The sequence below is a fragment of the Trachurus japonicus genome, chromosome 17, assembly GCF_045865225.1.
Source record: "Trachurus japonicus isolate A0001 chromosome 17, Traja_1.0".
NCBI lineage: Eukaryota > Metazoa > Chordata > Actinopteri > Carangiformes > Carangidae > Trachurus > Trachurus japonicus.
Genome location: NC_140923.1, coordinates 31581291 through 31591242, shown reverse-complemented (window position 1 = coordinate 31591242; position 9952 = coordinate 31581291). Strand labels below are relative to the sequence as shown.

At 46.4% G+C, this 9952-nt stretch overlaps 1 protein-coding gene across 1 annotated transcript; it reads left to right on the top strand.

Moving 5' to 3' along the window:
• Window positions 1–1202: 1202 nt before the first annotated feature.
• LOC146971095 (uncharacterized) lies at window positions 1203–7475 on the top strand. The gene is made up of 6 exons (XM_085805116.1): window positions 1203–2181; window positions 2670–2875; window positions 3706–3876; window positions 3959–4111; window positions 4272–4338; window positions 5535–7475. The coding sequence occupies exons 1-6, from the start codon at window positions 1500–1502 to the stop codon at window positions 7106–7108; spliced, it is 2853 nt and encodes a 950-aa protein (XP_085661242.1). The 5' UTR covers window positions 1203–1499; the 3' UTR covers window positions 7109–7475.
• Window positions 7476–9952: the final 2477 nt, after the last annotated feature.

Below are 9952 nucleotides of genomic sequence, written 5' to 3'. Positions count from 1 at the left end.
ATGAATCCTGTTTAAACCTGTTTGTTTCAGTTTTACAATGACATTGGTTTCTGTCCTATCAATGCGTCGTACAAATGAAACACAATCCAAGCCATAGAAGAAGTTCAACATGGGAGAAAGAAATAGCATTTATATCTTGTCTTATAAAGAACTTTGAGCTTCCATATTGTTGACAGCTTTGTCTTTACAACTTGTCTATTGGAGAGAAGCAGAGTTTGGTATTAGCATGAGCTGATAAAAATAGATTTGTATTTCTCTTGACAGACCAGGGGGAAGTTGATGTGGTGGCAGATACTGGTGATCGTGGCCTCACACTGTTGTGTTGTCAAAGTGTTGTGGGTCATACATTCATGAAGCTATTACTGATGATCCGGTGGTCGCTGTGGACTGTCAGTGAGTTCAGGCTTTTGTCAGACACATGGTTTGTGAAGGGGGGCTACACTCAGTCAGTGTGGTCTCAAACAAGTAAGTTCATTAAAGACTGTGGGAGCGGCCCTGCTATCGCTCTCTGTGCCTCAGCATCATCAGCAGGCCTGTAGGAAAATCCATAAATCCCAGGAAAATATTCTTTATGTGATTGTTTATAAGCGTTTATTGGATGAGTTATAACAAACTACAACTGAGAGCTGGAGGATTTATGAACCTTTTTGCATGTGTTCAAAGCGCTTGTGTGTTTGACTTCCATTATGCCATGAAAATGAGAAGAGAGGGAAACGTTTAAGTGTTTCTAATGTGGGGTGAAGCTTTAATCTGAGCCACCTGGGGTCAGAGAGGGGGAAATGAGAGTGGTGATAAAGTCTAATCAAGTTTACAGAAGTGGTTTGGACTCCAATATTTTCAATATTACAGAGTCAGAGTTTTAAAAGAGTCACCACTGCACTGTAATCGAGAGGAGATCACAGTTTTGGTGCCTTATAAAACTGAGATTTTTAATTCTGACAGGACTTGTTAAAAGCCAGCCAGGCTGTCTGATCTTGACAACAACATGAATGGAAAGAAGAAAAGGAGAAAACTACTCTGCAAAAATGTGGAACATGCCATAAGCTCCTAATGACTGACCTCTCAGGGAGTGTGAGAATAAAAATAACCCTGGAATAATCCAGATATATATCACATGCGCAGCTTCAACGGGAATGGAGTGACTCCGTGGAGTGGTATGTCCGGGAAAGCTACGGGTTAATTTAAGACTAGGAGCAAAACCTGTTGCCAATTAGGAGCAGTGAGCGCCACATGTGGGCTAGACGTAGCTGTCTCCAGAAGGGGCAAAGCGGGCAGAAACCGCGGTGCGCGCGATGGAGACAAGCTGAATGTCTGTGCAATCACTTGTTTGGGTTCAACAGGGCAGTTAGGTGCAAGGACACTCACTGATCTAAAGGAGTTTGTTTCTTCTCGAGGAGATGCTCCAGCAGAATCTACAGGACTGAAGGTCGAATGCGCAAAAGTGCCACCATTCACACGCAGCCAGTTTCCAGTTAGTTTTTAGCGTTCGGCCTTGCGACATGGCACGTATTTCTATCGTATTTTTATTCTGTATCGCATCTGCATTCGGAGCAGGGAGCGTCTCTGAGATCTGCCGCGGCGCGCACTGTTTCTCTGGCCAGGACTGGAGCAGACCGTGCGTCGGCGCGCGCTGCCCGGGGCGCGCGGAGCCAGCAGCAGCAGCAGCAGCAGCAGCAGCGTCCAGGCGCCAGTTCCATCACTCGGCGCAGGCCAGACAAGGTCAAGTCCACCAGGGTTTCCAGCAGGACGCTCATTACAGCCAGCACCAGGCTCAGAGCGCGCCGCTAGCGCCCTACACCATCCACCCGCAGCAGCCGGGCTTTGCGCAACAGGCGGCTGCGGATGGCGCGAGGAGGACGAACCCGAGGACCATCACAGCGGAGGTGTTTCATCCTGGCTGCGCCGGTGGGACCTGTCCCACCACCGTGTCTCACCGTCAGCCCAGTGATGACGGCGGCGCCACGCGGGAGTGCAAAGGGATCGGATGTAAACTGCCGCTCCGGATGCGCCAGAAGCCCAAGCCCTGCGTCGGAGACGGCTGCGGCTCGCACGGAGAGGACGGCAGAGGGAACACGTCTCCGGTTCACGTGACGGACAGAGCAGCGCAATTTCTGGACGAGCTCCCTGACTTCGGGTCTGAACGTGGCGCATGGATACAGCTGTCGTGCGACATGAAACCAGGTCAGTTCTGCCCCATGCCAAACTGAGAAAAACAGCTTTCTGTGTTTTTCATTATCAGGTTTGAGCATCAAATTATGAATAACTACCAAGTCTGTGATTGATTAGATAAAGGTGGACTGAATTAAATGTATTTTGTAGTTTGTCTTTCTGACCAATTTTGACCGTTTTATGGCAGATACTGCACTTTGCCTTAAGTAAAGTAAATTATAGAATGTAGGGAGTACAGTACTCTTTGCAGATACTGCACTTTGCCTTGGTTTCACAGTGCTTTTTTTGGATGTACAGCAAAATAAAAAGCCCAATAACTAAAATAAAATACAATTTAAATGCAGATACTGCACTTTGCCTTTGTAGGGCAGAGTTATCAACCTGTGAGCGATTACCCCCCAAAAATGACAAAAGTGAGTTAAACTCATGTGAACCCCTGAGAAACAGTGAGAAAATGATAATCACATAAACGCTGGTGTAATTTTCTCTCTTCGCTGCAGGAAACAACGAGGTTCCAGCAGAGGATGCTCTGGTGTTGCAGCTGCAGCTGTCCAAGAGCCAGGAGAAGCTGGTTGAGGCCCTCAGGGGCCAGCAGGACGAGGTGAGGGAGCTGCAGAGGCTCCTGACTGAGCAGCAGGGGACGCTGGTCAACCAGCAGAGAGAGATCCTGGATCAGCAGAGGAGGATGTACGAACACATGGAGCAAGTAAGGCTGGATGATGGAGGACGTGTTGACAGCTGTGGTTTTGTTGAGCAGCAGTGATTAAATAGAAGAGAGAACAGTAAACATTTATTCAGATGAGGTGGAGAGAAAACAGATGACTTTTTTTTTTTTAATGATGCTTTATGACACTGACCACTGGATCTGCCTCAGGTTGGTTGGGTCAGAGAAAGCACAGAATGGTCACACACTTGTATTCAGGTCGTTCATTGTGATGTTTCCATGATCACAGTTAAAGGGATAGTTCACCCAAAATTCAAATTTCACTCATTATCTAATCACCCTCATGTCGACTAAGAGCTGTGAGAATTTTCAGAGTCCTCCGTTCCTTCTTTGAGTTACGGGGGGGGGGGGTCCGTGCAGCAGTATTTGTCAATGGGTACCAACTTTCTTCGTCCAAAAAGACACACCAAAAAACTGAGAAATTGTTCTGAAAAAAATTAAATAAGTCTATATTTTAAACTTGTTTGTAGCGGAAGCTCCCAGTGTCTCGGTTCACTGCTCTTCCTGTGTCAGTGACCGACGGAACAATTTCTGATGTCGGGGCTTCAAATACAAGAGGGACATTACAGACGAGCAGTATGGAGGTATTTGGATGTTTTTTGGTGTGTCTTTTTGGACGAAGAAAGTTGGTATCCATTGACAACCATTATATGGACAAATACTGCTGCACGGACCCCCCGTAACTCAGAGAAGGCACGGAGGACTCTGAAACTTCTCGCAGCTCTTAGACGACATGAGGGTGAGTAGATAATGAGTGAAATTTGAATTTTGGGTGAACTATCCCTTTAAAGTCTTTGTCCATCTCTCTCCAGGTGAAAGCCCAGTACAACGTGTTGCTGGACAGCATCAAACAAACATCTCTCCAGAACCTCCAGGGGGACCTGGACACTCAGATGGAGACCATGAGCGGGCAGGTTCGAACCCACCAAGCGCAGCAGGCTCTGTCTTTGCACAAGGTGGACATGGAGGCCAGTGTGATGGAGGTGAGCTACGGGATCAATCAGGAATTTTAAAGAAATCAATATGATACCATGATATCACATGTCCGTGCTCACTTCCCCTCAGGTGGGTGGCTCTCTACTGGCCTGTGGCAGCTGTGGCCCAGAGGAGTACTGTGGCTTCAGCAGCGGACGTCCTCGCTGTGAGAAGTGCACCGTCTGTCCCCCAGGCTTCTTCCTGGTCGCCCAGTGTTCGGTCCATGCCGACAGAATCTGCCAGGTTAGCCCTGTCGTCCCTTCACTGCAGGAAAGAGACAGAAAATCAACTATTTGAGCTGACAGACACTACACATTCTGTAAAGCTCACCACAGTTGTAACGACTGGTTTTCTTCTGTGTAGTGAAGTATTGATTTGATTGTTGATTCATTTCTTATCACAGGACAGAGATGAGTGCCTTGAAATCTCTGATCTGTGTGGAGATCAACAGAAGTGTCTCAACACACCAGGTAAAAAAATATTGTTTTTGTCTGCAATTTGGCAACTTTCCTTTATTTTCCCTTCCCACCAGTTGTTAAAGGGATAGTTCAACATTGTGGAAAATTCGCCTATTGCCATAATCCCTATAGTTGTAGGAGTAGGTGCATTATCTTTAATTATCGGTGCATGTTGTTTTGAGATCAGCGGGGAAGAGACGTGAGCTGCTCAGCGAACACAATGGATGTGAATGGTACAGGTTCCCTGTCCCTCATCAAACTCATCAAATACACAATCCAACAACTCCAAAAAGCAACTCTTCACCACGCTATGAAATAATAATGTAACATCACAAGACAGAGTTGTTTTTGAGGCAAAAGCAGCCAGAACTACATTCCAGACACGGCTGCTGGGCAGAGTGATTTCAAAAGCACAAGTAGTTCTGTGTATTTGCTTCATGTGTAGTATTGTTACATAATTATACATGATTATCTCATAGCGTGGTGAATGTGCAGGTCAGAACTTGTCCAGGAGAGCATTTTGGAGTTGCTGGATTGTGTATTTGATGAGTTAGATGAGGGACAGGGAACCTGTACCATTCACCTCCATTGTGTTCACTGAGCAGCTCATGTCTCTTCCCCGCTGATCTCAAAACAACATGCAGCGATAATTAAAGGGACAACGAGGAGTTTCTATTTGGTTATTTAAAAGTCTCACGTTAATGTGGATGAATCTACGCTACCCACACTTTTTAATGGGTCCATTTTCGATAAATATATCGTTTTGTCTCTATCGTTATTTTGTTATTATTAGTGGTGGCGGAAATGCTGGTCGGTTACTTTCGGTTTTGTGGCGAGTCATGAGAATAACGCAGCTGAATCGCCGTTTATGGTCGGAACTACGACGGTATGTGATCGTCTTCGAACCTCTGACTTTAATTCTTGATGAATGAAAACATGAGTCTGTCTTGCGCCAGCCAAAGAATTTCACGGTGCGCGCGGAGGCTCATAAATGTAGTGTGAAAACGCTTCGCTTTTCCAAAACTCCTCGTTGTCCCTTTAAAGGTAATGAATCTAACCCTATGGCTATAGGGATTATGGCAATATGCGAATTCGCCAAAATGTTGAACTATCCCTTTAAACAACCACCTGATTACACATATGTAGATACACAACTGACATTTCACTGACCCATACATGTATATTTTCTCTCTGTGTCGTATCTCCAGGTGGATTCAGGTGCCAGGGCATGACAGAGCGAGACGCCAACACAGGAATGTGTGGCCACAGCTACTTCTACAGCTCAGACATGGACGAGTGTCAGGCCTGTGCCGAATGTGAAGGAGAACCTGTGGCTTCACCCTGTACCTTCACCTCCGACACCCTCTGCTCTGGGCCCGCTACCGGGGAGAGCGTCCTCTCTCTGTCCTGGGCTGGAGACGTGAGTCTTCACGGGACGAAAGGCCACGTCCTGGCTCACGCCTTCCCCAGCGTGCAGCTTCACGTCCAGGGAAGAGGCGACGCGGGTCTGGTGTCCGTGGAGGACGGACGTCTGGTGCTCAGGCAGCACGGCCTGGTGTGGCTGGATGAGAATCTGTCGGTGAGGCACGGCTGCCGCAGCTTCGTCCAGTTCTGCCTTCGCATCAACAACACCGACGGCTCTGAAGGTCGAGACCTGAGCGGCGTCCGGGTGGAGCAGCAGGAGGGACGGTCGCTCCAGAGCGCCAGCCTCAGCGGGGTGGCGGAGGTCGCCCCGGGTCACGTCGTCGCCCTCTCCCTCCGGAGCGCCAGCCACCACTGCAACCAGACCGGCGAGGGTCTGCAGCTGTACGAGCCCTCGGCGGCTCCGCTCAGCCTCCTGTGGCTCTCCCACGACACCGGGGCCGTTGCCATGACGGCCCAGGCGATGGTGTCCACGCACTACCACACCAACTACCGCCCGGTCTTCCGCACCACCACCACCTCGGACCCTTACGTAGTGGGGCTGACTCACGACGGCCGTGGGATCCGCTTCGCCGAGAGCGGCACGGTGCGCTTTGTGTTCCAGCAGGCTCTGTACTCCATGGGCCAGGCCTGTGTGAGCGAAGGCTTCCAGCTGTTGGCGTACCTCAGCCGCAACGGAACCGGCATGGAGCTGTGCCGCACCTTCAAACCAGGCGTCCACTACCGGGACACGTCCATATCTCTGTCCGGAGCGGCTAAAGTAGGTTCTGGGGACACGCTGGCCTTTGAGATCCTCTCTCCCGCTCAGTGCAACGTTCGCTTCTTTGCAGACGAGACTGGCATCAGCCTCCTCAGTCTGGTCTGGGTCCCCGCTGCCATCTCCTCCTCGCTGTCCGCCGCCGTGGCTCACACCGGCCTTCCCTCAGGAGCCGTCCGGAACAAGCCTCTGTTCTTCCGCCAGACCAGCTCTCCCGTGTCCCAGATAGGCCTGCTGGGAAGGGGGTCCGCGGACCAGAGACGAGATTTCGTCTTCAGGGAGAGCGGCACGGCCAGCCTGGCTCTGGATCTCAAACTCATTCACTCCTGCAACTTGGTCAAGGTGACTCTGCTCAAGCGAAGTGATCCGGAGGCGTCAGGAGGAGGCCGGGAGGCGGAGGGTGCTCGGCCAGTCCCTCTGGCCCAGCAGGTGGGGGGTCAGATGCCAGAAGGGAGCCAGTGGGCCAGCGTGAGCCTGCGAGCCTCCTTCCAGGTTCATAACGGTACAGCGGTGTACTTCACACTGGACTGCGTACGTGGACGGGTCAACCAGATCAGTCACCACACAGGAAGTGGAGTATCAATCCTGTGGGTGGCAGCATAATAAACACAACTTCTCTCTGTTGTTTCTTCAAATGGATTCCAGATCGACCAGATGTTAACCCATTTATATGATGGACTTTCATTGGCTTGTTTTTTTTAAAGTAATCATTCACTCACATAGAAAATAATACACTTGTTTTACCCGCTGTCTTGTAAGAAGTGAGAAAAGAAGATTTACACTGCTCTCATAAAAATATGAAGCTAGCAGCCAGCTAGCTTAGTTTAGCCTTGGAAACACATACTAGCAAACTCCAACAATGCTAACAAACATATCATATTTCATTAGTTTCTTTAGTGCAACATTGAAAAGTAACTATTTGGGGTTTTACATCAGGTTAGCTATATTTGTAGGTTTTTCCAGTCTTTGCAAAAAAAAAAAAGTGAGCTAACTGTTTCCTCCTTTTACATAGTCTGGGGCCGCTGTTTTGGTAAGGAACCGGATCCAGGGCGAAAGAAACAGGCCTTTCCGTCAAAATAAAAGCACCAAGCTAATAAAATGTGGTGAAACTCTTTAATTTAAGGAATAGAATTTACAAGAAAGTCCCCGAGCCATTAAGTTAACCTTTTGCTTTTATTGTATTACAAGTTAATGTCTATTTTATAAGTTTTATGTTGGTGAACACTTTTACTTTGGTGAATTTGGTGATTTCTGGAACCGCTAGAAAAATTTGGAGTTAACAGACACCAGGCTCGCAAGGCTACCTTTTACAGTAGCTTCATATTCAGTGCACAGCTAAGATCAGGTCTTCTCAGCTAACTTTTTATTTCCCAAACTCCATAGCCTACTACCCCTTTAATCTAATTGCGTACTAAGTAGCAACATTTTTCTTTCTATTAAAATCATTTTACATTAAAAGATAAGATAAGCTCAAATAACAACCTTTATTTATATAAAGAATTGTAGCATTATGCATCAATAACTGTACTATTTATATAGCCTAATGCAAGTATTAGTACTGTGTAATGATTTCTACAGAAGTACAAATGATGGCTCTTAGCACATGATAATACTGGACACAGTTTTGAGTCCTTTCATGCTGTTTTGATCTTTTATATGTTCAGGAGTTCGTGTGCTGTTTTTGTCTGTCTCTTATTTATATAATTCACTTAGTCCATTGATGCCAAAGGAGCTTCAGATCATTCTCACTGTACAGCATTTTCTGCTGTCAACAAATGTGGTTTTCTGGTGCTGGTTTCAGTCAGTAGTGTGTTTTTTAGGTGCATGTGTTTCATGTTAGCCGCCATTTTCTAATGTGAATAGCCTATCTACTGCATGCCTTGTTTAGTAACCACTTTCTGCATATTATGGACTTAAAGGGAGTCACGTTTCTCACTTAGGCCATTACTGACAATCAACTCTCCTGGAGAGACACCATGGTATAATATTATAATATTCACACCTTAAGATATAGTTACTCTAACTCAGCTGTAATAAAGTGTATATTTGATGTTTTATAATAAAACCAATAAAATTATTTAGTTTTACTACTGTTTTTGATGCCTCTGTGTAAGGACTCAGTTTGATGTGGCCATTTCAAAGGAGACTAACTTTACTATATATATATATATATATAAAAAACTTGCACTATTAAGTAATAAAACACTGCATTGTTAATTTAAGTACACTTGAGCTGGTATTACCACTATAGCACACTAACTTTTATTTTCAGTCATTTCAAGTCAGTACACTCCAAACTAGCTGGATTTATTTTCTGTAATCCTATGATAATAAACTAATAGTTTATGTAGCATGTAGTGTTAGCATGTGTTCGCATTTATTGGGACATGGCTACTAGTTATAATTATCCACCACAGAGAATATAGAGTCGGGTCTTCTTGCATATATGAATCTTATCCATGGCCTTTCCCTGCACGTCGCCTCGCTCACGGATGTGGAGACTGAATTGTGTGTGTTTGCTCTTGGCAGAAGCTGCCAGGTGTTTCCTATTACACATCAAAGAACACAGTTCCTTTATCATGAATTTAAACAGTCGAAATTATATTAGCTGGGTAGTTAACCTCCTAATGGCCTTCCTACGCACTTCCACCAACAGCCCCCTCATTCTCAGAGTGCTGCACTGTGTTGGCAGAAGATCAAAAAGCATATTACGATCCTGGGCACATGTTCTATCAAAACCAGTAGAGCACTTGATATTATTATTTTGGCCTTTGAAGTCATGACCTCCAGGTTGGTCTATGCTATAGCTTATTCAATAAATCAGGACTTCTTGGGGATTAAGTGCCATTACCATGCAGGTTTGTGTCTCGAGGTGCCTGCAGGAGTCTCAGGATTTATCAAAAGAGTGCCGTCTCCCGACCGCTTCCCACTTCAATCGTCTAATTCTTCCAAGTTCAAGGTTACTTGACCGGACTGTCACATGAATAAAGCATGTGCAGCACAGTTTATGCACTAAGCCTAAATCTTGAGCATGACCTTTGTCAGAAACTAGATGAGAAGACCAAAGACACTAACCAGACCGGAGCAGACTACAGAAGAGTACATATTTTGGGGCAAATTGAAACCACCCCCAGGCTGACGGGCAGCTGGCTGGGTGAGTTATGGTGGTCTGAGGATAATAAATGTTTAAGGAAAAAGGTCAGAGCCCCACAGTACAGAGGGTGGAGCTCTATCAGGCAGGCGTAGTGCGCCTAACACATTAGCACTCTGAATAATAGAGTACAGATGGAGGGAAAGACAAGCATATGAGTGTGTCAAGTTGGTATGAGTGTGTATCTGGGCGGTGTTTGTGTTTGCAAGTGGAGTAACAACATGTTAGTCCCACATGTCCCCTGGTTTGATATTCTGAGTTACACTGCCTATAAAACACATAACACTGGTAATTAT